Source organism: Sorex araneus, chromosome 2 (genome assembly GCF_027595985.1).
Source record: "Sorex araneus isolate mSorAra2 chromosome 2, mSorAra2.pri, whole genome shotgun sequence".
Classification (NCBI taxonomy): domain Eukaryota; kingdom Metazoa; phylum Chordata; class Mammalia; order Eulipotyphla; family Soricidae; genus Sorex; species Sorex araneus.
This window is the reverse complement of record NC_073303.1, coordinates 132,546,501-132,570,992: the sequence shown is the minus strand read 5'-3', so window position 1 is coordinate 132,570,992 and position 24,492 is coordinate 132,546,501. Positions and strand designations below refer to the sequence as shown.

General features: G+C 43.2%; 1 protein-coding gene across 4 annotated transcripts in view; it reads right to left on the bottom strand.

Moving 5' to 3' along the window:
- The window catches only part of LMLN (leishmanolysin like peptidase), an 80,190-nt gene that overhangs the window by 32,320 nt on the left and 23,378 nt on the right, over positions 1-24,492 (bottom strand). For 3 of the 4 annotated variants that reach the window (XM_055126916.1, XM_055126917.1, XM_055126918.1), the window contains 6 exons: positions 21,388-21,566; positions 15,237-15,342; positions 13,314-13,408; positions 6,498-6,615; positions 3,954-4,061; positions 1,795-1,871 (listed from right to left, as the gene is read on the bottom strand). In XM_055126916.1, coding sequence (XP_054982891.1) covers positions 1,795-1,871; positions 3,954-4,061; positions 6,498-6,615; positions 13,314-13,408; positions 15,237-15,342; positions 21,388-21,566 — 683 coding nt within the window. The remainder of the gene's footprint in view (positions 1-1,794; positions 1,872-3,953; positions 4,062-6,497; positions 6,616-13,313; positions 13,409-15,236; positions 15,343-21,387; positions 21,567-24,492) is intronic. The other variant, XM_055126919.1, reaches the window with a different exon arrangement.

Here is a 24,492-nt window from a genome sequence, read left to right as displayed (position 1 = left end):
CAACAAACAGTCAAAGTCATCAGAACTAGAGATTTTTATTTACAAAACTGGTAAGCTTACCTGGGGTGGGGGATGGAGTTGATAAGGGCCCCTGGGACACAGTTGGGAGGAAGTGGGCACTCTTGAGATGGATGTGATATTAGAACAATATATGCATGAAAAGTATAATTAATAGTATTATAAATCTAGGTATCTCAATAAAGATCATAAAAAAATTAAAAAAAATAAAAATCTACGAATCTCCATTCCTGGGCATCTACCCCAAGTATACAAAAACATTCATCCAAAAGGACATATGCACAGTGGTGTTCACTGAAGCACTATTTACAACGGCAAGTACTCAGTAACAGATATGAGCAGAAGTTGTGATACATACACATCCAGGAACATCACTCAGTTGTGAGAAAAGATAAAATTCTGGAGTTCACTGCAAGCATATGGAACTGAAGGATGTCACTAAGTGACCTGAGTCAGAAGGTAAAAGACAAATACCATTGGGGTTGGAGCGATAGCACAGCAGTAAGGTGTTTGCCTTGCATGCGGCCGACCCAGGTTCGAATCCCAGCATCCCATATGGTCTCCCGAGCACCGCCAGGAGTAATTCCTGAGTGCATCAGCCAGGAGTGACCCCTGTGCATCTCCGGGTGTGAACCCAAAAAGCAAAAAAAAAAAAAAAACAGATAATCTTGCTCATATGTGGAGAATAAAGTAGCAAGGGAGTGGGAGGTGGGGCCGTTGTGGTGGAAAAGATACACTGGCGAAGGGACAGGAGCTGGAACACTGTCTGACTGTACCTGTGTATATCAGGATGATTCAATTAAGAAAAAGAAAGAAACAGGGCTGGAATGATAGTATTGGGAGCAGTTGACTGAGGTTCAATCTCTGGCATCCCCTAGGGTCCCCTGAGCACCCACCAAGAGTGATTCCTGGGTGCAGAGCCAGGAGTAACCACTGAGCATCACCTAGTGTCCCCCTACCCACCCACAAACAAAGAAAAGGAAACAAAGCAAGGGATTAGCTAACAATCCCCAGTGGAAATAAACTCTTCAATACTGTCAACAGAACTGGTAACTGAGTCTGCAGAGGGGGCAGGAAGGAGGCAGGACCTTGCTGATACTCTGGGGGGTGGGGGTACTAGCAGCAAACATGAAACAATAGCAGTAATGTTGCAACCATGTTATCTCAATAAAAATAGGTGATTTTGGAAAAAATCAAAGCAAAGAGAAACAAAACAGAAAGCTGAGTTGCATCCTTGCATGTGTAAGGCCGTGGGTTTTGATGCTTGGCTTCTGTGTGTGTGTGTGTGTGTGTGTGTGTGTGTGTGTGTGTGTGTGTGTGTCTCACACACACACACAAGCACAATGACTAGGAACCTATATATCACCAACTTCAATTAAAAAAAATTGGTTTTATATTAGTAGCCCCCCTTTTTCTTAAACAATAAATCTCAAAATGTAATTTTGTTCATTTATTCTATACACCTCAGAGTTCCCAACATTTATTGATTAAATGAAGTTGGTATAAGTAACAAATAGGCCAGAGAGGCCATCCTGCAGGTAAGGCATCTGTGCTGCACACAGCTGACCTGGGCTCGAGACCTTGCACCACACCTGGTCCCCATGTGAACCTGCACCATGCCTGGAGTAAGTCAATATGCCTCTCTATGGAAAAGCAACAACTAGATAACCACCTACAATTTTTAAAGTAAAAATTTCAGTCTTCCTTAAAGCTTCATCTTAATCTCAACCTTCATTTCACTTTGATGGACCGTCCCAACGCTCTGAGTGCGCTTACCCAGTGTCTTCCATCAGGGCCAGCGTGATGCGTGAGAGCACGCGGTTCTGGGTGTGGGAGCCCGTCATGGCCTCGTTCTGAAATCACGACAGACACTGGTAAGAAGGCGGGCTCCTGGCCGCTTCCATAGAGCTGTGATTCACCGTGTATTTACTCTGACTGTCCCACGTGTGAAAGCTTGAAAAAATACCCACTTAAAAATTGAGAACTGAAACTGACTGGGGCTGGAAGTATAAGAAATTGACTGGGGCAGGTAAGGCCTGGCACGATGCTGGCGCAGTTCAATCCCCAGCCCTGCCAGGATCATCCCTGAGTAGAGCCAGAAGAGAGCCATGAACACTGCCAGGGATGGCACCCAAACAAAAACAAAAACAAAACAAGCAAACAAGAGAGGGGAAGGGAAGGGAAGGGAGGGGAGAGGAGAGGAGGAATAGGGAGAGGAGAGAAAAGAAAAACTGCCTACATTTAAAAAAAAAATCTTGTTGGAGAAATAATTATCTCCCAAAAGTTTCCATCATAACTTTGTGGTCAACTAGATGAGAACAGACAGAACAGGCACTCCTTTTATTTTTCATAATTTCCTCAAATTTGATCCTAAATTATTTAAACTGCAACTAAATACTTATACAGACAGAAATTTCAATTCTGGGAATTTCTTTTTCTTTGGGGGGATGAGGAGTGCTCGGTCCCAAATCACATGGGGCGCACTCGGGCCCACAATGCAGTGTTGCCCGAGGACTGCAGTGCTGGGCCTGGGGCACTGGGCATCCCCCGGCACACCACAGGGTGAGGGTGGGCAAAGGTGCCAGGCTCCATGCAGCCCTGGCCACTGAGCTCTCTGCCCTACTGGCCCACAGAAGGGTTCCTTTCATTTTTTCATAGTTTAAGTTAGCTTTCTAGCTGTTTCCCTGGAAACCTAATAAAGGTGAAATGTCGCCAGTGATACCAGAAACATGCCTTCAGGAGATAAAAACCCTAGCCGAGCCTCTGCATGGAGAGAAAGGCACAGGAATGACCACATGAGGCTGGCCGCCTGGCTTTCCCTAGTGCAGCACCTCACAGGCCAGGCCCTGGGGGCAGGACACTGTCTGTGCACCCACTAAGAGCGGTAATAGTTCTTATGGGGATGGGCTCGGGGTCAAGCTAACGCTCACACAGCACCAGCCTGAGCCACAGAGAAATGCTGTACTCTGCGGCACTGCACGCGTGCTTTCTTCCTAGCCTCCAGTAAGTGGCAGATAATTCAGTGTATCCTGTTTAAGTCTCATGACTCATAGCAGTAAAATATCTTTTACTGCCTCAAAAAGATATTTAAGATACACTAAATGAAAAAGGGTGTATGGAGGCCTACTGAGAGTACAGTGGGTAGGGTGCTTGCCAGCACCCCACATGGTCCCCTAAGCACCGCCATGAGTGATCCCTGAGTGTAGAACCAGGAATGAGACCTGAACATTGTGCTAGGTGCAGCCTAAAAAAAAAGAGGGAAGAGGAGAGGAGGGGAAGGGAGAGGAGAGGAGGGGAAAGAGGAGGGGAGGGGAGAGGAGGAGAGGAAGGGAGAGGAGGGGAGGAAAGGAGAGGAGGGAGGGAAGGGGAAGGAGAGGGGAGGGGGAGGAAGAGGGGAGGGGAGGAGAAGGAAGGAAAAGGTTGCATGAATGTTTGGGCCCACTTAAAACAATCAGAGCACTGTGTGTCCACAGTTAATCTGTGAACAGTACAGGGCCTCATTTACATGTGGATTTTCTTACAGCAATGTAAACTTACAGTACTGATAACACCCTTATAGCTCTGTGCATCTAGGGGTACCTGTGTGCGCTGTATAAAAACTACCAAAAGCAGAGACAGGCTTGCTCTCTCAACCCATGTTCTGCCTCAAACACGCCTCTTACTAGTTCTCTTGCCTTGCTTGCTTTTTTCCATTCCGGAGAAGCCCGTACTCTCTCTTCCTCTCCCCTCATATCTTTCTAAGTAAATTTCTTTCAATAAAAACTATCTTGCTTTGCTCTGGGGAAGAAAGTGATTGCAACTGGAAAGTACATCTAGAAAGCTGGAAGGAAAATGCATTTTAAAGTGGTACCTTTATAACCTACTATTGTCTTGAATAACTTCTGCTTTGAACAGAAATTACTTTTATTTCTGGTAAAATTTGAAAGTACACTGACCTCTAGTAAGCGTTTTTCCCAGTGGTTGAGCTCAGTGCCCATACCACCTTGATTTTCAAGTTCCATTCCCTCCAGAACTGGACAGTCAAAATGTTTTCTCGCTTCCTCCTAAGAATCAGAAAAAAATACATACACTATAAAAGCACAAAAAGAAAATGGCAAACTCTTTACCAAACTTAATAAAATAAAGTAGAGATTAAAGAATTATTTTGTTAAGAGGATAGAGTTCATTTAAAACATTAAATGTCTAATCTCCAGGCTTGCTCAGAGTGGGACTGGGCCTCCTCCCCCCAGGTCCCCAGTTTTCCAGTAGCTTGGCAGTCACACCCACACACTGCCCCCCACTCCCCACCCCAGTGCGAAGTAATCTCATCAACAGCCAAGATCCATAGAATGTCCTACCCCGGTGCCAGGCTGTCTTCACAGGCGAAGCTCAGAAGGGGGAGGGTTGAATTTTCCTCCCCTCCCCAGCAGAACCCTGGCAGCCAAAACCCTCCAGAACCCAATCGCATAGCCATGCTCAAGGCCGCTCTCCATAGGCTCAGACAAGCCTCACCCATGAGGGAACCTTCAGAAAAACGCCCTTCAGGTATGCCCTTCAGGTATGTGAGACCCGTGACTGAGATCTCCAGGCTCACTCAGAGCAGAACTGGGCTTCCTCCCCACAGCTCCCAAGTTTACCAGTAGCTTGGCAGTCACACCCACAAACTGCCCCTGGGACCATATAACCTCATCAATGGCCAAGAAGAGAGTGACATAAACCTTATCCATGAGTGAATTAACAACACCCCCCCCCCCCCACACACACACACACAGCATCCTAAATGATCACTGAGCACCACCAGGAGTGACCCTTGAACAAGTAGCCAGGAGTCAGCCCTGAGCACTGTTGGATGTGCCCCCCCCCTCCACAAAGGGCATGGGGACAGAGAGAGAGCCTAATGGCCTGCAGGAATGCCCCAGTTCTGAACCCAACATCACCTGGTCCCCTTAACACTACCAGGAGCATCCTCTGTGCACTGAGCCAGGAAGACCTAAGTGCTACCAGGCATGACCCATAATACCAAACCAAACCTTAATAACAATGAACAATGGAGCTGGGAAATACTACAACATGTAAGGCACTGCCCTTGCTTGTGGCTGACCTGGCTTGATCCCCAGCATCCCATATCATCCCTGAGTACTGCCAGGACAGGAGACAGTTACTCCTGTCTCAGGAGTGCAGAGACAGGAGTAACCCCTGAGCATCACTGGGTGTGACCCAAACACAAATAAACAAACAAAAAAAGCCAACAACAACCAAAAACATCCAAATAAATGGAGGAGTGAATGAACCCATCTGAGGGTCAATTTTATGTGTCAAAATATTTTGGCCAGATGGGGCTGGAGTGATAGCACAGTGGGTAGGGCATTTGCCTTGCACGCGGCCGACCCGGGTTCAAATCTCAGCATCCCATATGGTCCCCTGAGCACCACCAGGAGTAATTCCTGAGTGCAGAATCAGGAGTAACCCCTGTGCATCGCCGGGTGTGACCCAAAAATTTAAAAAAAAAAAATTTGGCCAGATATCCAAATAGGTAGACAAACAGTTTTCTTCTGGATGTTTATGTGAGGGCATTTTCATGAGATGAACATGGAACCACTGGACTCTCAATAAAGCAGGTTACCTTTCGTAATTAGATGGGCTTCACTCAATCAGTTGAACAACTGCTCTTATAGGAGCAGAACTCACCAAAATTTCACAGCTGTGTGGAATATAAATCTTAATAAATTAAGATTTATCTCTGTCTCTTTTTCTCTCCCAGAAAATGTGGGGGGAGAGGAAAGAGAGGAGAGAAAGAAAGAAAAAAAGAAAGAAGAAAGGAAAGAAGGTAGGAAGGAAGGAAGGAAGGAAGGAAGGAAGGAAGGAAGGAAGGAAGGAAGGAAGGAAGGAAGGAAGGAAGGAAGGAAGGAGAGGGAGGGGGGAGAGAGAGAGTGAGAGAGAGAGAGAGAGAGAGAGAGAGAGAGAGAGAGAGAGAGAGAGAGAGAGAAACAAACTACTGGTTGTTTCTCAGAGAATCCCCACAAATACAAGTGGACCAGTGATCAGGAAGACGTTATTACAATAAAGGAACCCTGACTTAATTCAGTGGGTAGTCATGACCAAATTTCCTTTTCCCCTGACTAACCTTGGCTTCAAACTTATGGTATTACCTTTATATTATGGTTCCTATTCTAGGCTCTGGGCTGGAGCGATAGCACAGCGGTTGGGCTTTCACCTTTCATGCGGCCGACCCGTGTTCGATTCCTCTACCCCTCTCAGAGAGCCTGGCAAGCTAACGAGAGTATCGAGCCCACACGGCAGAGCCTGGCAAGCTACCCATGCGTATTGGATATGCCAAAAACATAACAATAAGTCTCTCAATGAGAGATGTTACTGGTGCCCGCTCGAACAAATCAATGAGCAACAGGATGACAGTGATTCTAGGCTTAAAATTCAGGTATAAATTCTTAACGATGGTGACTGAAGCACAGGCTGATGAGCCTGGAGTGACTCATACTCACGACAACCCGAGGCGTCACCAGGAGATGCACAGTGTGAGGAACCACCTTGTCATCCCGAATGTGCCAGGACCGCTCCACTTTTCGAATGACTTTATCGCTCCACTGATATAATCCAAGGCTGCAATTAAAGAATAATGAGACAACTCTGCAAATCTGCCACCACTTCAAATGTGAAGTGTTATAATATCCACCCTGAGTCTAAACATCTGCGTTCCCATGCACTGAAAGTCCCCATCAAGTCCTTGAGAGTGTCTCTGTCTCTCAGCAACTTGCTGGAGAATGAGCCTCGGGCTTCCACAGGCAACACCCCAGCCTACACTTCACAGCATTTTCTAATATGATCTTGTCAACAACCTTATGAATTAGCATCACTATTACGCTAATAAAGAGAGCTACTTAGATGTAACTTACTCAAGTTCACGTAGCTAACACTAAGCTATGAGAAAAAAGTGTTACCCCCTTTTAATAAATTTGCTGGATAAAACAAAAGCAAATCCAGATATAGATCCAAATATACATGAGAATTTTAAAAAAGGAGAGATTTCATTTCTTTTTTTTTTTTTTTTATCAAATCACTGTGATTTTGTTTTGGGGAAGACTTCTGATTACTGTTTCAATTTCCCCCATAGTGCTGGATCTGTTCAGATATTCCAAATCATCTTGGTTCAGCCTTGGGAGGTAGAGGAACTTATCTATTTCTTCTATGTTCTTCTATGTTCTCTAATTTCATGGCATAAAGGTTCTCAAAGCGATCTCTGATGATCCTTTGAATTTATGTGGTATCTATTGTGAAGTCCCCTCTTCCATTTCTAACTGAGTTTATTAGGGTTCTCTCTCAAAAAGGGTATTTTAATTTAGTGAGAAATTGTAATAATTATGTGAAATGGTTATCCATCAAAGGAAAAAGATAAATAATTAGTTTGTGGTAGATACAAAAATAAACTTCAGGTGGCTGTCAGCAAAAGAGAGTCACCTAAGAAAATGATCTGTTTCATGACATTGAAGAAAAAAGCAGAAAAATTCAACAAATAAAATGCTTCATTGAATTTTATTATTTTGATTTGGGGGCCACTGCTTCCTCCTGCCTATACGCGCAGGATCACTCCTGGCAGTGCTCAGGGCTTCCTCCTGCCTATACGCTCAGGACCACTCCTGGCAGTGCTCAGGGCTTCCTCCTGCCTATACACTCAGGATCACTCCTGGTGATGCTCAGGATCACTCCCAGTGGTGCCCAGAGAAGCTTATGTGGTACCAGGGATCAAACTTGACCAGGTGTAAGGCAAGTGCTTTAGCACTGTATTATATCTCCAGTCCCAAATCAACTTTTTTTAAATGCTGGAAATTGATCAAAATCTTTCAGCAATCCAGGAAACATAAATGTCAGCAAGAACATCGATTTGTGGTGTTTTTCTCATGTCCTATCCCTTAGCACTATGGCAGTCTTGAAAATAGTTCACAATCAAGGTAAAACCTCTATAATCCAACTACATGCCACCCAGAGACACAGTTCAGACTCGAGTTCACAAATGTTTTGAATGTGAAAAGATTAAAAGATGTAAGCAGAGTGGCCAGAAAGTCAGTACAGGGGTTAAGGCATTTGCCTGACATACAGCAGACCCAGTTCAAATCTGGCGCTGCGCATGATTCCCCAAGCACCTGAAGTGATCCCTGAGCACAGAACACAAGTAAGTCCCAAACACCACTAGGTGTGGGCCAAAAACAAAATAAGCAACAGAACACACACACACACACACACACACACACACACACACACACACACACACACACACACTTCCAAAGGCTAGAGTGAATATGTGAATGCTTTCCACGCAGGATCAGGTCCCAGTAACACACGGTCCCTTGAGCACCACCAGGAATAACCCCCACTTCCCTGGTGTACCAAGCCAGAAATTATGCCCAAGAACCACCAGGTTCACCAGGTGTGGCCCAAAATATTGAAAAATAAAAAATATAAAGATGCAAACACTCATTAAGAAAGGAGGAATGGGGCTGGAGAAATAGCACAGGGGTAAGGTGCTTGCCATGCGTGCTCCCACTAAAGCCTGGTTCAGTCCTCAGTGGCACACAGTCCCTGAGCAGTGCTGGGAGTGACTCCTGAGGAAGTCCTAAGTCCCTGAGCAGTGCTAGGAGTGACTCCTGAGGAAGTCCTAAGTGCCTGAGCAGTGCTGGGAGTGACGACTGAGTAAGTCCTAAGCTAGCTGATGTGTTATTTAAAAACAAATGCACAAAATCAGGAATGGTCACACTAATATCAGTAAAAACAAATTTTCAGATAAAACTTGTTTCAATAATACTTTAGGCCAAGATCCTCAAAAGACTTTTAACAATTATAAAAACAAATGTATCTTGCAAAGGAACCCTAAAGCAACACATAGCAAATTTAAATTTCAAGTGTATTAAAATCATCTACAAAAAGAAAAAGTTTAAATGCTAAATGTATAAGGACTAGAACCCGTTCAGACAAGCCAAGAGGTAAAGGTGGTCAGGGGCCTCACGTGGAGCTGAACCCAGCTGGATCCCAGGAGTGTCACCGGGTGTGATCCCTGACTATACAGCCAGAGTAAGCCTTGAGCACTGTTGGGTGTGACCCCAAAAGACAAACAAAAAAAATATTTTGGGGGGCTGGAGCGATAGCACAGTGGGTAGAGTATTTGCCTTGCACATGGGTAACCCAGATTTGATTCCCAGCATCCCATATGGTCCCCTGAGTACCACGAGGAGTAATTCCTGAGTGCAGAGCCAGGAGTAACCCCTGTGCATCACCAGGTATGACCCAAAAAAGCAAAAAAACAAAGAAACAAAAAGAATTATTTTTCAAAGGGGCTACACATGATGGTGTTCAGAGACAGGGCCACCAGCACAACACCAAATGGTGCTGGTGAAGAGGGACAAAAACAATGCCAGAGGGGAATAGTGCAGGATTTGGAACATTCTAGCATGTGCTCTACAACGTAAACTACTCCCTCAGCCTCTGGCAGAATCTCTGGAGTGCAGAAACTTTACCAAGTAGGGCTGGAGTGAGAGTACAGCAGGTGAGGTGCTCACCTTGCACATAGCCAACCCAGGTTCAATCTCTGACACACTTTGGTCTTCTGAGCACCACCAAGAGGGATCCCTGAGTGCAGAGCCAGAAACAAGCCCTGAGTGTGGCCAGGTGTGGCCCAAAAAGCAAGACCAAACAAATAAGACACTTTCCTAAGTAATAAAGGAAAAATAAATTAATTCACTGACATGAACCTTCAAAGTATTTCTGCATAGCAAAAATATATTTAAAAAATACGGAACAGAAAATATCTGAAGCAAACATAATAAAGATTAATATCCTAATTAATAAAGAACTCCTAAAATATGTTGTGACCAGAGAAATGAAACAAAATCTAAAAGTTCAGGAAAATTAAATTAATAGGTTAAAAAGAGAAAATGCAAATGGCTTAAACTCACTAGCAGTCCTGGAAATACAGGCCTGTGAGATTGGCTGAAAGGGAAAAGATCTACAATATGCAGAATATTCGATACAGACTGGGAGTGTGCCCTGGCATAATCTCAAAAACAAAAGAAAAAATACTATGGTAGTTTCTGTTTAATATTTTGGGAGGGGGAAAAACAGGGATCGAATCTAAGGCCTTGCAAATGCGAGTGGAGGAAGATAATTCTACACGGAGCAACCCTGACACCCAATATGGCAATTAAGACTCCCCCTCCCAGATCTCAATCTGTTTTTTAATTGAACACTATGAAATACAGTTACAAAGTTGTTCGTGACTGGGTTCTAGCCATCCAATGGTCCCCAACGCCCCTGGTTTCATATTTGTGGTGGGTGCTGGGGGTGCTGGGGCTCATGCTCCCCAGCTGCCGCCCTGGTGCTCTGGAGACTGTCTGTGAAGCCAGGACTGAGCCAGGGCAGCTCCAGGGAAGGCAACACCTTACCCCTGATTATCTCGCCATTCCCTAACCTAAAGAAAGAACTTTTCAAATTCCCCCCTAGATGATTCTTGAGAATCACCCAAGCCAACAGTGGCCCCGGTCTGCTGAATTTACACAGCCGTCTGGCTGGTGAATTTACACAGCTGGTCTCGTGTGAATTTACACAAATATCTATACAGCCAACATCTAACCCACTGTAGCACTGTAGCACTATTGTCCCATTGTTCATCGATTTGTTCGAGCAGGCACCAGTAACATCTCCATTGTGAGACTTGTTACTGTTTTTGGTGTATCGAATATGCCACAGATAGCTTGCCAGGTTCTGCTGTGCGGATGGGATACTCTCGGTAACTTGCTGGGCTTCTGAGAGGGACAGAGGAATCAAACCCGGGTCAGCTACATGCAAGGCAAACGCCCTACCCGCTGTGCTATCTCGCTCCAGTCCAACATCTAACCCAGATTCCAAAATTATTAATTTTTGTATTTGTTGTATCATGTCTATTTATCATCCTTGAAATCCCTTGTCTCTCAAAAAAAATTATTAATTACTTTTGTTTTCTAAGGTAAGTCAATATTTAAACATAATAGTGAATAGCCGTGAACAGTGAATAGCAGAAAAATAAATACCTTTTAATCACTCAAATACCTCTTCAAAATCCTTACTTCCAAATGAACAATTTCTCCAAATAAATTTATTATTTGGAATAATACCAATCAAACTGTAAATGTTCAACAGCTGATTTTCTTATATTTCCATGATGTCCATTTATACTGTGATCAGCTTTTGAGGAGCAGCCTCGGTGCAAGAACACAGAGCCTCACAACAGTTCCTGTGCGGGCAGCCCAAGGGGGGATAGCTCTCTCTCACCTACTTCACACGTGCACAATCCCTATCTAATCATTGATGCTTTCAAAGACCACAGTCCCCCTTCTCAGAGACCTCATTTGTAAGGTGAAAGAGTAAAACTCATATGCACCTTTTTTCCTTTTATAAAAACCATTTTTAATTGAAGTATTGGCATTATCGCAATGTTGATCCTCCTTTCTATGCACACACCATCCACCACCAGATCTGTCATCAGAGAGCCCACTTCCCGCCACCAGGGCCCAAGCACCCTTCCTAATGCCAACCCCACGGCAACTCAGCTCTACCATCAAGAACCTTCAGTGCTGAGGACTCGGACCATCTTTTTGTTTCCTTACTGTGTTTTTTCCCGACATATGGGAGACCTCTCCCCCTCCCTTTCTCTCTCCCTCTCCCCTTAATTTCAAAGGTGGTTGATACCGACATACATACAGATGAATAAACTAATTCTCTGAAATTCTACAAAACTGTAAATGAACAATAAGTTGGTAAAGTAAATTTTTTTCAAAGACTGTATCTTTTATTTAGGGTTATAAAAATTAAAAAACAATTTTATGAATAATTCTGTGCTAAAACACTTTAAACTTTACATAAGTAAATCCTGGAAGAAAAATTTAAGGGGAAATACTAATTACCTATCAAAGTATGCAAGTGTGCTCAATTTCCAATAAATCTAGTATCTGTGAAAGCGAAAAAAGTGGTGCCCAATGAATAAGGTATTTGCAGTGTCACACTCACAGCTTCATCTGACTCTGTCACTCCTCTGTGACTCTCCATCTCTATAGTACAACAGGGATAGGATAGATTTATTTCAGCTCTTTAGTTATTTAAGTGTACATATATTTAGAAATGTTAACTATAGAACCTAGCAGGTCATAACTGTTACTGTTATATGAATTACTCCTATTGATTAATGTGGGCTTTTCTTTTTTTGGCCTTTTGGGTCACATCCAGTGATGCACAGGGGTCACTCCTGGCTCTGCATTCAGGAATTACTCCTGGCAGTGCCCAGGGGACCATATGGGATGCTGGGAATTGAACCCAGGTCGGCCACGTGCAAGACAAACGCCCTACCCGCTATGCTTTTGCTCTAGCCCCCCAAAAAAATTTTTAATTGAATCACTGTAAGATAGACAGCTACAAAGTTGTGCATGATTTGGTTTCAGTTAAATAATATTCCAATACCCATCTCTTCACTAGTGTATATTTCCCATCACCAATGTCCCCAGTTTCCTTCTGGCCCTGCACCATCTCCACCCTGCCTCTATGGCAGACACTTCTTCCTTCCTTCCTTCTTTCCCTCCCTCCCTCCCTCCCTCCCTCCCTCCCTCCCTCCCTCCCTCCCTCCCTCTCTCCTTCCCTCCCTCCCTCTTTCTTTCCTTCCCTCCTTTTCCTTCTTTCCCTTCCTCTCTCCTTACTTCCTCCCTCCCCCTTCCTTCCTCCCTCCCTTTCTCCTTCCTTCCTTCTTTCCCTTCTTTCCTTGTCTCCTTCCTTTCCTTCCCTCCCTTCCTCCTTCCTTCCTTTCTCTCCTCTTCCCTCCCTCCTTCTCTCTCTCCCTCCCTTCCTCTCCCCCTTTCTCTCTCTCTCTGCCCTCAGCCCCTCCCCTTCCCTTTTTGGCATTATGGCTTGCAACCCAGATACTGAAAGGGTATCATGTATATCTCATTAGCTACTCATTAGCTACTACTCACATTCATCTTAATATAAAATGAAACTCCACTCCCCTTCCCTGTCCTCCCTTTCCCTTCATTTTGTGGTCACACCCAGCAGTGCTCAGGGATCACTCCTGGCAGGCTCAGAGGACACATGAGATGCTGGGATTCAACCCAAGTTAGCTACACACAAGACCAGGGCCCAACCCAGCTCTACACTGTATCTCTCCAGCCTCAGCTGCAACTTTCTTGGGCCAGAACTAGAGTCACTATTATTCAAGGCCCCCAACATGCTCTGATTCTTGGATGTTCTCTGTGTTCTCCTAAAAGTGAAGAACCATGAATATGAAGTACCTATAGTTAAAAGGTGGGAGGCCATCTGCAAATCTTGACGTTAGAGGATTTCCATCTTTATCATGGTAGAATGCAAAGAGTCCAGCAGAGAAGCCCTATAAGAAAAGTTCAAAACAGTTTTTTACCTCCAAATATCTTAAAGTGAAAATAACAAGTGTGATTCATATTACGGTATCATAACATGCCATCAAAAGAGATCACTCATATTACCTCTAAAAGCATCTAGCTAAAGCATCTGTAAAATTCTTACATATTGCAATTGGACAACTAAGTGTTCCAGTGGATTTTAAATTTCTTATTGCTTGAGGTAATTGTAAGTAAAGAAATCAAAGGAGTAACAAGGACATTCTGTGTCAGTCACTTAGTCCACTGTTTCTCAGTCTCCCTATCCTGTTCCTGTCTGTAGCAGCCTGTTCTACCTGGGAGTACACATAGATAGCTCCCACTGGAGAAAAACTGGTAACATTTTTACCTAAGAACTAGGACCATGGGGCCAGAAATAAAACAGTGGGAAAGGCATTTGCAACCTGGGTTCAAGCTCAAGCACCACCAGGAGTGATTCCTGAGATCATTCCCAAAGTGATGCCGGGGATGGAAGCAGGAATGGCCCCAGGAAAGGCAAGCGAGAGCCATACCTGCTGTACTATCGCTCTGACCCAAAATCTTTTAAAACTCCATTGTTGCAAGTCCCACTATTACTTTAATAAGGATGCTGACAGACACCTAAGTAATTTGCAAAAGGTCCCAGAGGATTCTAGTGGTACAGTGAAGGGGCTTCATGCCGAGCTCCTTGGGATCCTTCCTCTCTTTAATGAATGCATCTTACTGATGCATTCATCAGTTATTTTCTAAAATTATTTCCCAAACACAAAAAATGGTTCTCTCTGTCTCTGTTTCTCCTCTGTCTGTCTGTCTCTCCCTCTCTCTCTCTGCTTTCTCTCTCTGTCTCTCCCTCTCTTTCTGCTCTCCCTCTGTCTCCCTCTGTCTCTCCCTGTGTCTCTCTCTGCCTCTCCCACCCACTCACTCCTGTGCAGTTCGGCAACGTTACACTCTCACTCCCAATCCTGGCTGGTACAAACATTTCCTATGGAAATATTTTATTCCTACACTTTGGACCAGCTGAGGGAAAAGTAGCAGTTTGCTAATCCACATAAACACATGTTAGGAAGTTCAAACCAGGCCAAGGCCCAATGCCCAATATTATTCTGTTCTCTGTTTGGGGCTTACCAACAGCACCCAGGCCCAGATGCCCTAATACTTGGGCCCTGCAGTGCAATGCTGCTCAGGCCTTGCATCGAGAGGGGCTGGGGTCAGGCTAGGAACTGCATAAGTAGCGGCCATCCCGACCACTCAACTATCTGGCCCGCCCTCTCAGAGCACTTCTAGAAATGAGTCTTGAGATCACACGCAGCATGTGGCCAAGCATCCAGTTCAAGGCCTCGGGCGTGGAAGCCAGATGCTGGACAGGGAGTATATTCCCAGACCTCTACTTTCCTTGAGTACTATTTATTCAATGGCTTTTACTTTTTTTCTCTCCCTTGTTTGGTTTTTGGGAGAGCACTAGTGCTATTCAGGGCCAATTCCTGGCCCTGCACTCAGGGGACACTTCTGGCAATGCTCGGGGAATAAGAAGGGACGGCGGGGATTGATCCCAGATCAGTCTCGGTGCAAGGCAAGTGCCCTACCTACTGTACTATCTCTCTGGCCCCAAGATTTCCTTCTTTATTTAACAGTATACTTCAGCCTAGTCACTATTCCAATCATTACTTTTTATTGGCAAAAGCCTAATGAACTAGATTCTATCAAACGTGATTCAAAAAATCCATACAATTTTAAAATGTAGCATATACTTCAAGAAGAGGACATAAAATGCAGAAAAGTATACTTATGAAGAACAGATTAGTAGTTAACAGCAAAATTTACCAGGGCATGAATAATCTCATGTTTCACTGTGGACAGCATGCCAATGAATTCCTGAGGCTGGGTAGAGATCATATTTGGACACAGGTTAGCATATCCTGCTATTGGCCTGTTAAAATAGACATTGAATTTCTTATTATATTCCAGGATCATTTGAAAAATACTTGCTAATCTATACTTTTCAATTAAAACTGCCCATGGTCAGAAAAATCTTTGCTAAACATTAAATGTCATTTTGTACCACAACATCGTTCACTATCACTAACATGAAGGCATACCCGTATTTTCCCACGTGATGACTGGTCAACACCTTTCCCACCAGATAATACAGTCAGCTAATTATACTTTGGTGTGAACTTTTTTTTTTTTTTTTTTTGCTTTTTGGGTCAGACCCAACAATGCACCGGGGTTACTCCTGGCTCATGCACTCAGAAATTACTCCTGGCGGTGCTCAGGGAACCATATGGGATGCTGGGAATCGAATCCGGGTTGGTCTCGTGCAAGGCAAAAGCCCTACCCACTGCGCTATCGCTCCAGCCCCAGGTGTGAACTTTTAAGATATTGTCAATAGGTACCAAATAAGGAATAAACCAAAAGTCTGAAATCCTCACACTACATATGCCAGCTTTTTGACAGGAACATTTCTTTGTTAGGCACAGGGCCAGACAGAAAGACTGAGAGGGAAACCAGATCAACAATAAGACTAAGTCAATAAGTCAATCACTAAGGTTGATAAAAGTTGTTAAATCTACTTATCTCCATCTACTTCTTACTTTTTATCTGCCCTAACACTGCCTTCATTTGCATAAAAATTCTTATCCTCCATTCATCTTCCATATTGTTCACCGTCCAGAATCTACATCTTGTGCTGTCCTTGATGCTTCAGAAGCCTTGGGCTGGAGAGACAGTACAATAGGTGGGATGCTTGTCTTTCACACAGCCAACCTGGGTCCATCCAATCCATGGCATCCCATATGAGCCTCAGAGCATTACCAGGAGTGATTCCTGAGTACAGAGCCAGTGAGTGGTGCCAAAACCAAAAAAATATTAAAAATTTAAAAATTAACCTTCAGAATCCAAAAGTTGCACTTCTCTTAGAATAATTCATTTGTCTTTCAAAAAAGCTGGTGGAATAGATAAGGAAATCCAAGATGCTTTGTCCTACCACAAGCTTACTAACATTTTATCAGAGAAACGCCATCAAAAATATTAAATTATCATCACCTACTAACAAAGAACATTTGCCTTATTTAAAATTTTTAAATGTATGGCATATATACTTGCTTTATGCCTGAGAAGATATTGACACTTAGAAAAAGAATGAAAACAGTTTATCTACTAAAACATTGCTACAACAACCTTTAGACTATGAAACGCATGTCACCAGAGGCATAAGGTCCTCTAGAGACCTCTGTGTTTTCAGAATAAAAGTGCCCTTCTGCCCCTCTAATGCCTCTCCAGCAGAGTCCAAGAAAGGACAGGACGTGTAACAGTTCCTTAGCCCCCTCGGTAAGTGATAAACGAATGGCTCTTGAACTAATTTGGCACTAGTGCCTGAAGCAGGGCTTGTCTGAGTGAAGCACTCAGGGCTGAGCATGCCCCAGCCCCTCCCCCCTTGGCTGGCCCAAGTCTACAATGTTTAGCTTACACCTGAAGTTTAAAGAAGCTTTCTTTGCCCAACTGATTTAGGTTGTTTCTCCTCCTTTCTTCCCTTTTATATTTCAACATCCTGCCTTTTCAACAAAGAACCTATCACCTATTGAAATCACCTAATCACCTACTTATGTGGATTGCCTATTTAACTATTTGACTTTTTTTTTTTTTTTTTTTTTTTTGCTTTTTGGGTCACACCCAGCAATGCTTAGGGGTTACTCCTGGTTCATGCACTCAGGAATTACACCTGGTGGTGCTCAGGGGACCATATGGGACGATGGGAATCAAACCCGGGTCGGCCGCATGCAAGGCAAATGCCCTACCCGCTGTGCTATTTCTCCAGCCCCTATTTGACTTCTTTAATTGTAAATTTCAGGAATAGATACACTTCTATTTTCCTCACCTAATCTGGTAGTGGTCAAATATTCAAAGAATGAAATAAATTAACTTAGCAATTTATGAAGGGAAATTTCAATTCTATGAAAAAAGACTCAAAAAGCACAAATGCAAGAGACAGAGTTTTCCTCCAACATGAATATTCTCCTTTGAAGAAATCTTTTTCCAGGTATGAGAAGACATATGTGGGTAGCTTCATTTATACTCACTGGTACAAAAAAATGCTGACTCTGTTACTAAATACTAAAGGTGTACCAAATATGCTTTACAAAAGCACAACTGAAATATGCCGCTGGGTTATGAGACTCTTGTGTGAGTGATGATTCCTGAAATCTGGAATACTGGGAACTGTTCGCAAAAAACAATCTGACTCTTAAGGTCCTTTAAGCCTGTTCAGGTCCTGAAAGGACGTAAACTGATCCCACCTCAATATGGCATGTGAAATCCCTCTCCAATCTTGCCCATGGAAGCCACACTAATCCTAAAACGTTACGCATGAACCTCAGACAGTAGGATTAGTTCATTTTAACACAGCTTTTTTTTTTTTAAGAGAAGTCAGTTCACTGCAGAAAAATAGATATTCAATTGCATAGAAATGTATAAAGAAAAGTAGAAAACTGAGAATGTCCCGTTTCACATCCTACTCCCACCAGATTCCACCCCCAGATGTAATGACTATCACTAATTGGGGGCGCTTCATCTTTAGAAAGGACAGCCACCCTGCGCTTCACCAGAACGTGGGGTTTGCAGTATGAACAAGTGTGGTCCTGAGCAAACTCGGACGTGAGGTAGCCTGACTTGGCCCCAACTGGGAAACGCCTGGTCCTTCTGCTGGTTTGTTTGGAAAAGGTGCCACATGTCTCCGGCTGCAGCCCCCAGCAGCTTCTCTCTGCTGACACGCCAGAACAGCTCTGCGCTCTCTGCCCGCACTCCCCTCAGACACACAGCCAACACCAAGCTTGCTCTGCACTTCTTTGTGCACATGCTCCATAGCGATCAGTGCTCGCCGAGCTCATCGTCCATTTCCAAGGCGAGCAGCCAGTAAAGGCAGCAGCATGAATCACAGAACCTTCCAGCCGGCCTGGAGACATGACAGCAGGCAGGGTGCCTAGCACGCGGCCAAGCCGAGCTCCATCCCCAGCATCCCATGTGGTTCCCGAGCATACAACCAGGAGAAACCCCTGAGCACTGCTGGGTGGGGCCCAAAAACAAAAGCAGAACCTGCCTACCCAGTGGCTCCTGGGGCTGTGCTGGGCAGCCCCGCCTCACCCTGTCCCTGGGTAGGACTCTGTTGGTCCCTTTGCCTTTGCATTTAGGAATGTTTCCTTATTCCTGAGAAACTGTCACTAAATATGTATATTACATACTAATTACTTTATAATTAATATATAAAATGCCATATTTAATAACATTTCTCAGAATAAGGAAACACTATTAAATATATGTATTCTTTTTATTAGAATTTATATTCAATATTTCAATATTGAATTACATTCAATATTTCAACACCAATCCCACCACGATACCTTCCCTCCATCATTATTTCAAACTTTCCCACCACCACCCAAGCCTGCCCCAAAGGCAGATACTAAATAATTTATTTCATATTGCTTGTTATGAATAATTGACTAAAAATGATCCAAAAAGGTTTCCTCAAGTGTGTGAAAATTGTATCTCATGAAGATTTTAAGTAAGAACCACAGAGAGCGGATAAAGCTTCCCTTGAACATGGCTGGCCCAGGTTTGAGTCCCAGCACCCTAAAGGGTCCCTCCATGCCTGTCAGGAGTGATCCCTGAGCACAGAGCTGGAGTAAGCTCTGAGCACTGCCAGCGGTGGCCCAGAACATGCTTTTCATAATCCATGAATCCGACTTTAACCTCCCTGCCCCCTTCAGGACTGACAGTACCATTCTGAAGTATATAATGGTGTTGCTTTGTATTGTCCACCTGATTTAACTAAACTCATTTTTTTCTCTTTAAATGAATTAGACACTCACTATAGTGAGACAACTCTTTTAAAATCATCTAGCCATTTGACAGCTCAATGTCTTGACATCAGGCACTCGTTACATGAATTCATTACATTCACTCTCCTAGATTTCAGAATACATAAACTCTACTCTGAAATGTCATTAGTTCTAGTGCCTTTAATTGAGCTGTCTAAAGTATAACAATTTACACAAAAAATAAATTTTCATTTCAAGGCTGTTCCCTTTGTAGAAAAAAGTTTTTAAGTCTTTTGCAAGCTTATTCCTGGCAGTGCTCAAGAGACCACATGGGGTATCAGAGATAGAACCCAGATCAGCATCGTAAAAAGCAAATGCCCTACCTTACTATCTCTCCGGGACTCCAGGGAAACTAAATTTTCAAGTGATGATTTAAACTAACAGCAGTACATATCAAGTAGAATAATTATTGGATGAAATTATTGGGCCAGAGCGATAGTACAGCAGGTAGGGCATTTGCCTTGCATGCAGCTGACCCAAGTTCAATCCCCAGCATTCCACATGGTCTTCCAAGAACCACCAGGAGGAATTCCTGAGTGCAAAGCCAGGAGTAACCCCTGAGCATCGCTGGGTGATGAAAAAGAAATTATTGTTAACAAGTTACTGACATTACAGTTTTGGCAAAGAAGCACTAAATATTTGTTTACATTTTTGTTTGGGGGGCCACACTTCTCATAATCGGTGTGGCGGTAGGGAAGTAGGTCCCAGAGGTGCACAGGGAAATGCAGTCATACTAGGAAGTGAATTGGGGTCCATGGGGTCCATGCAAGGCAAGTGCTGTTAACCCTTGTACTGTCTTTCTGATCCACTGGCACAGAAGTGCTCCAATTAAAAATTCGAATTGCTTTCTTATTCAGTACTGACTGTGGAAGAAAACTCTCCTAAAGGAAGAGAACAACATAGAATGACATGCCATACAAATGCCTCCAGATTCTGCACCAGGCTGTCTTATCTGGGGCAAACCGGGGGAGGTAGATGCGTTCCCCCACCTGCCCCAACAGAGCCCTGGCAGCCGAAACTGCTGTCATGCTCACAGCTGTCATCTCCACAGATTCGGATGAGCCTCATCCATGAGTGAATCTGCTGTATAACCATATTTTAAATTCCAGAATTCCTGGACCATGTGGCCACATTTGCAGCTGCACAACATCTCATACTTTATATCACCGATGTCCCAAAAGTAGTGCACATCTGATGGGGCTTAAAGTAGAAATCCACCAGTCTTGGTATGGGGGGCTGGGCGGGAAATATATATATTTATACAAGCACAAAAGGCTCAACCTTTAATAACATTTTAGTAATCTCTTATAGAAGGTCTTAATGGCTCCAGGGTAAAATACAAGAATCTTCATACACTTTGCTCTAAGGAAACTTTAGTTGATCATTTTTAGTGGATTATTCATATAAATCAATACAAAATCAATTATTTAGATTTGGCTCTGGGGACAGGGTTTGGGGCTTGGGGTGGAGACATTCGAAATAAGGTGGTGGGAAGGTGTAGTGGTGGTGGTATTAGTGTTTGAATATTAAATGTAATAAGTTATTGTGAACAACTTTATAAAAATCTAGCACAGTAGCACTGTCATCCCCTTGTTCATTGATTTGCTGGAGCAGGCACCAGTAACATCTCCATTGTGGGACTTGTTACTGCTTTTGGCATATCAAATACACCACGGGTAGCTTGCCAGGCTCTGCTGTGCAGGCGGTATACTCTCGGTAGCTTGCCGGGCTCTCCAAGAGGGATGGAGGAATCGAATCCGGGTGGGCCGCATGCAAGGCAAATGCCCTACCCGCTGTGCTATTGCTGCAGCCCATAAAAATATAAATATAAGAAAATTAAAATTAAATTAAATTTAAAAAAGAAGAAGAAAGAAAACTCTCCCAACAGCAGGATGCTCCTTTGGTGAGATCCTAATGTGACCTTAAGGACAGGAGTCCCAGCAGACCTCTCCCCTTCCCGCTCTGCCCAGCCAAGGTGAGTAAACTATTTTATGATGACTAGAGGAAATTTGGTCCATGAAAATGTCCTGTATTCAAAATATTTTGTTTTTAAGAGTTCCTATAGTGGCTCTTGGGAAGTAAGTCTCAGGGAGCTTTACCTGTCCATTTTTGCTTCCTGCTGACAGTAGGCTGCGTATGAGATGATGTTTTCACGGCTGCACCGCTCAGTGGCCAGAGCACCAACATAAAGAACAAAGTCTGCATCCCGGATGCCCTCGTGGTCTTGTGCACCCACTGCTGGACAGGGCCACTTACCCCCACGGCAGACCCTGCAGGGCTGCACCCAGAAGTGGGCAGCAGAAAAACCAGACCAGAGAAAGGTTAGTTGTGTGGACAACTAATATTAGAGGAATCCAGGCTCTAAATGCATGTTAGTTAGCTTTTACTCATTATTCCTCAACTCTCATTACTCTCTCTACTTCATTCTTATCTTGATGCTTGAATTCATTCCACTAAAATTGCTACTTTACATAAAATGATAAAAAAAATCTATCATCATAATCAAAACAACAGAGAGTTTATAAAGGTCAAAAAGGAGTCAACGGCTTTAAACTAATGTTGGGCCTGGAGAGGTAATATAGGAAGTAAGGCCTTGCAGGAGACTGACCTAGATCAGTATTCAGAACCACAAATGATCCCCCCAACACCCTCCATTTCTACTGTGCTCCTCACACACCCCTTCAGGAGTGACCCCCATGCATAGTCAGGACTAAATCCTGGGCACCACAGGTTACTGCCTCCCAACCCAAAAGGAAAAATAAATAAGTCCTAAGCCAGGTGAAGGCTGCATGGAACCTTTGTGTACAAACCGTTCTCTGTAATCTATGGGGTTACATTCTATGGTTTCTGATAGCTGTGGGCAAACAGCACATATTTTAATCACATATCCTGAAAGATTGTATTCACGTAACTTGTATTATTATATATATGTGTATATATATATATATATATATATACACACACACACACACACACACACACACACCCCATATATATTTTGTTTTGGGGCCATACCTGGTAGTGCTCAGGGATCACTCCCAGGGGGCTTGGGGGACCCTATGTAGTACAGGGGAGCAGAACCAGGTTGACTGTGTGCAAGACAAGCACCTTAGCTGCTGTATGATTGCTCTGGCCCATATACCACATTATTATAATTCATCTACTTTATTACCACTCTCAGACTCTTACTGTTTTAATTGTATAAATTAAACTTTATCACAGGTATATGTACAAGAATGAACACAGTAATGACAGAGGTCGAATACTACTCTGGTTTCACATGGCTTCCAAGGGCATCTTGAAACACAGTATTTCAAAGGAGATCTCATATTTCTGGAACTATCTTTGGGGGAGCAGGGAACTACTACATTTTTGGTAACTTCCTGCATATCTATAATTATCTCAAATTAATAACAATCTTTTAAATCTAAACAATTATATATATATATCTTTTATAAAGCAATTTGTATATCTTGTTAAAAGTTCAGAACATGTAAGTGAATATAAGCCAAAAGTTAAAATCAGGCCAGAGAGATAGTACAGGGGCTAAAGTGCTTGCCTTGCACATGGCTGACACCAGTTTGACTCCTGGCACTGTAGGTGGTTCCCCAAACAACGCCAGGAATAACCCCAGCCCCACACTCTCAGAAGAAAAGTAAAATCATTATAGATTTGGACAGCTACTCCCAGCACAGTGCTCAAGGACCATGTGGTGCCTCCAGCATGCAAAGCTGTGCACTAGCCCTTGAGGCCGTCTCCCTGGGCCCAGAATCAATTTGTAATAGTAGCATTGTTTTAGTTTTCTAAGCAAATTTTATCTTTTTTTGTCTTTATAAAAATCTTCACTTAGAGAATCCTGAGGTTTATTATAATCTCCAAATTATAAATAAAAATCATTTTTTCCATTTAGAAATAGATGGTTTCTACTGACGTATGTAATTTACAGTTTCCATTTTTAGAGAATCCTATCTGAGGTTTATTATAGTCTCCAAATTATAAATAAAAATCTTTTTTTTTCATTTAGAAATAGATGTTTCTATTGACCTATGCAATTTCTATGATTTTTTTTAGCTGTAAGGGAAGTACATATACATGGAGGAAACAATTCCCACTATAATATTTACTGTTGCTTCCCTAATGCATGTATTTGTGATTTTTAAATTCAATTATTTTTATTTTATTTATTTTTTTCAAAAGTGGAGGAACTTTATTGCTAGCTTGAGCTAGGGTCCGAGTCTCATCCAATGCAGTGGAGTCCTTTTTTTTTTTAAACTAAATTTCTTTTTCTTATTGAAATACCATGAGAGCAGCTACAAAGTTTTCAGTTTAAGTCTTGGTCATACAATGATGAAACACCCAACCCTTCACCAGTGCACATTTTCCACCACCAAAACCCCCAGTATCCCTCCCATCCTGCACCCTCCCTACCTGTGTGGCAGATGATTTACACATTACTCTCTCTACTTTGATTACATTCAATATTTTGACACCAAATTCACCATCATTATTTGGGATTTTACCCCAACACTCAGATCTGCTGAAAAGGCAACATTAGACAATTTGTTTTCTATTGCTGATTATGAATTGCATATGATGATGCACAGCTGCTACTGCGGCCGCGCAATTTTGGAATTCTGAAGTTTTAATAATTAAATCTGGAGGGATTTCCACCAAAAGCTGCTGTGGTCTGAGCTTTGTTTCTGAGTCTCTGGGATCATGGCCAATAAGCAGCTCAATCAGCAGCCAGAGGGCTCGTTCTTCAGTGGCAACTCTCAGGGTCTTGTAAGGGCAGGGGGAAGGAGAAGGGTTGGCTCTGCTCCCATCCCATGAGGCCCCATGTTTCTCATCACTGCGGGCCCCTTCCTGGCTGTCCCTCGGCCTCTGGAACGTGGCAGCGGCAACCGAGCCACCAGCGTAAATTTGACTATTTTTAACCTGAGAGTTACAAATGGAAGCTATTTTGAACATTCCTTTTTGTGCTACTTTATTATTTTTTAAAAAAACAATCTCCAGGAAGCAAAAATATGGGAAAGTCAAGATAACTAAAAATGAATAGAACATACCTTAGGACAAAAAACTAAGAAATGTATTTTTTAATGCCTACAAAGAACTCAAGAAAACAGATGGATTTCTTAAGGTGCAGTTGTTCCTAAAATTATACTCTAAAAAAATTAGGGGGTTTTGGGGAAGGAGGAAGAAAACTG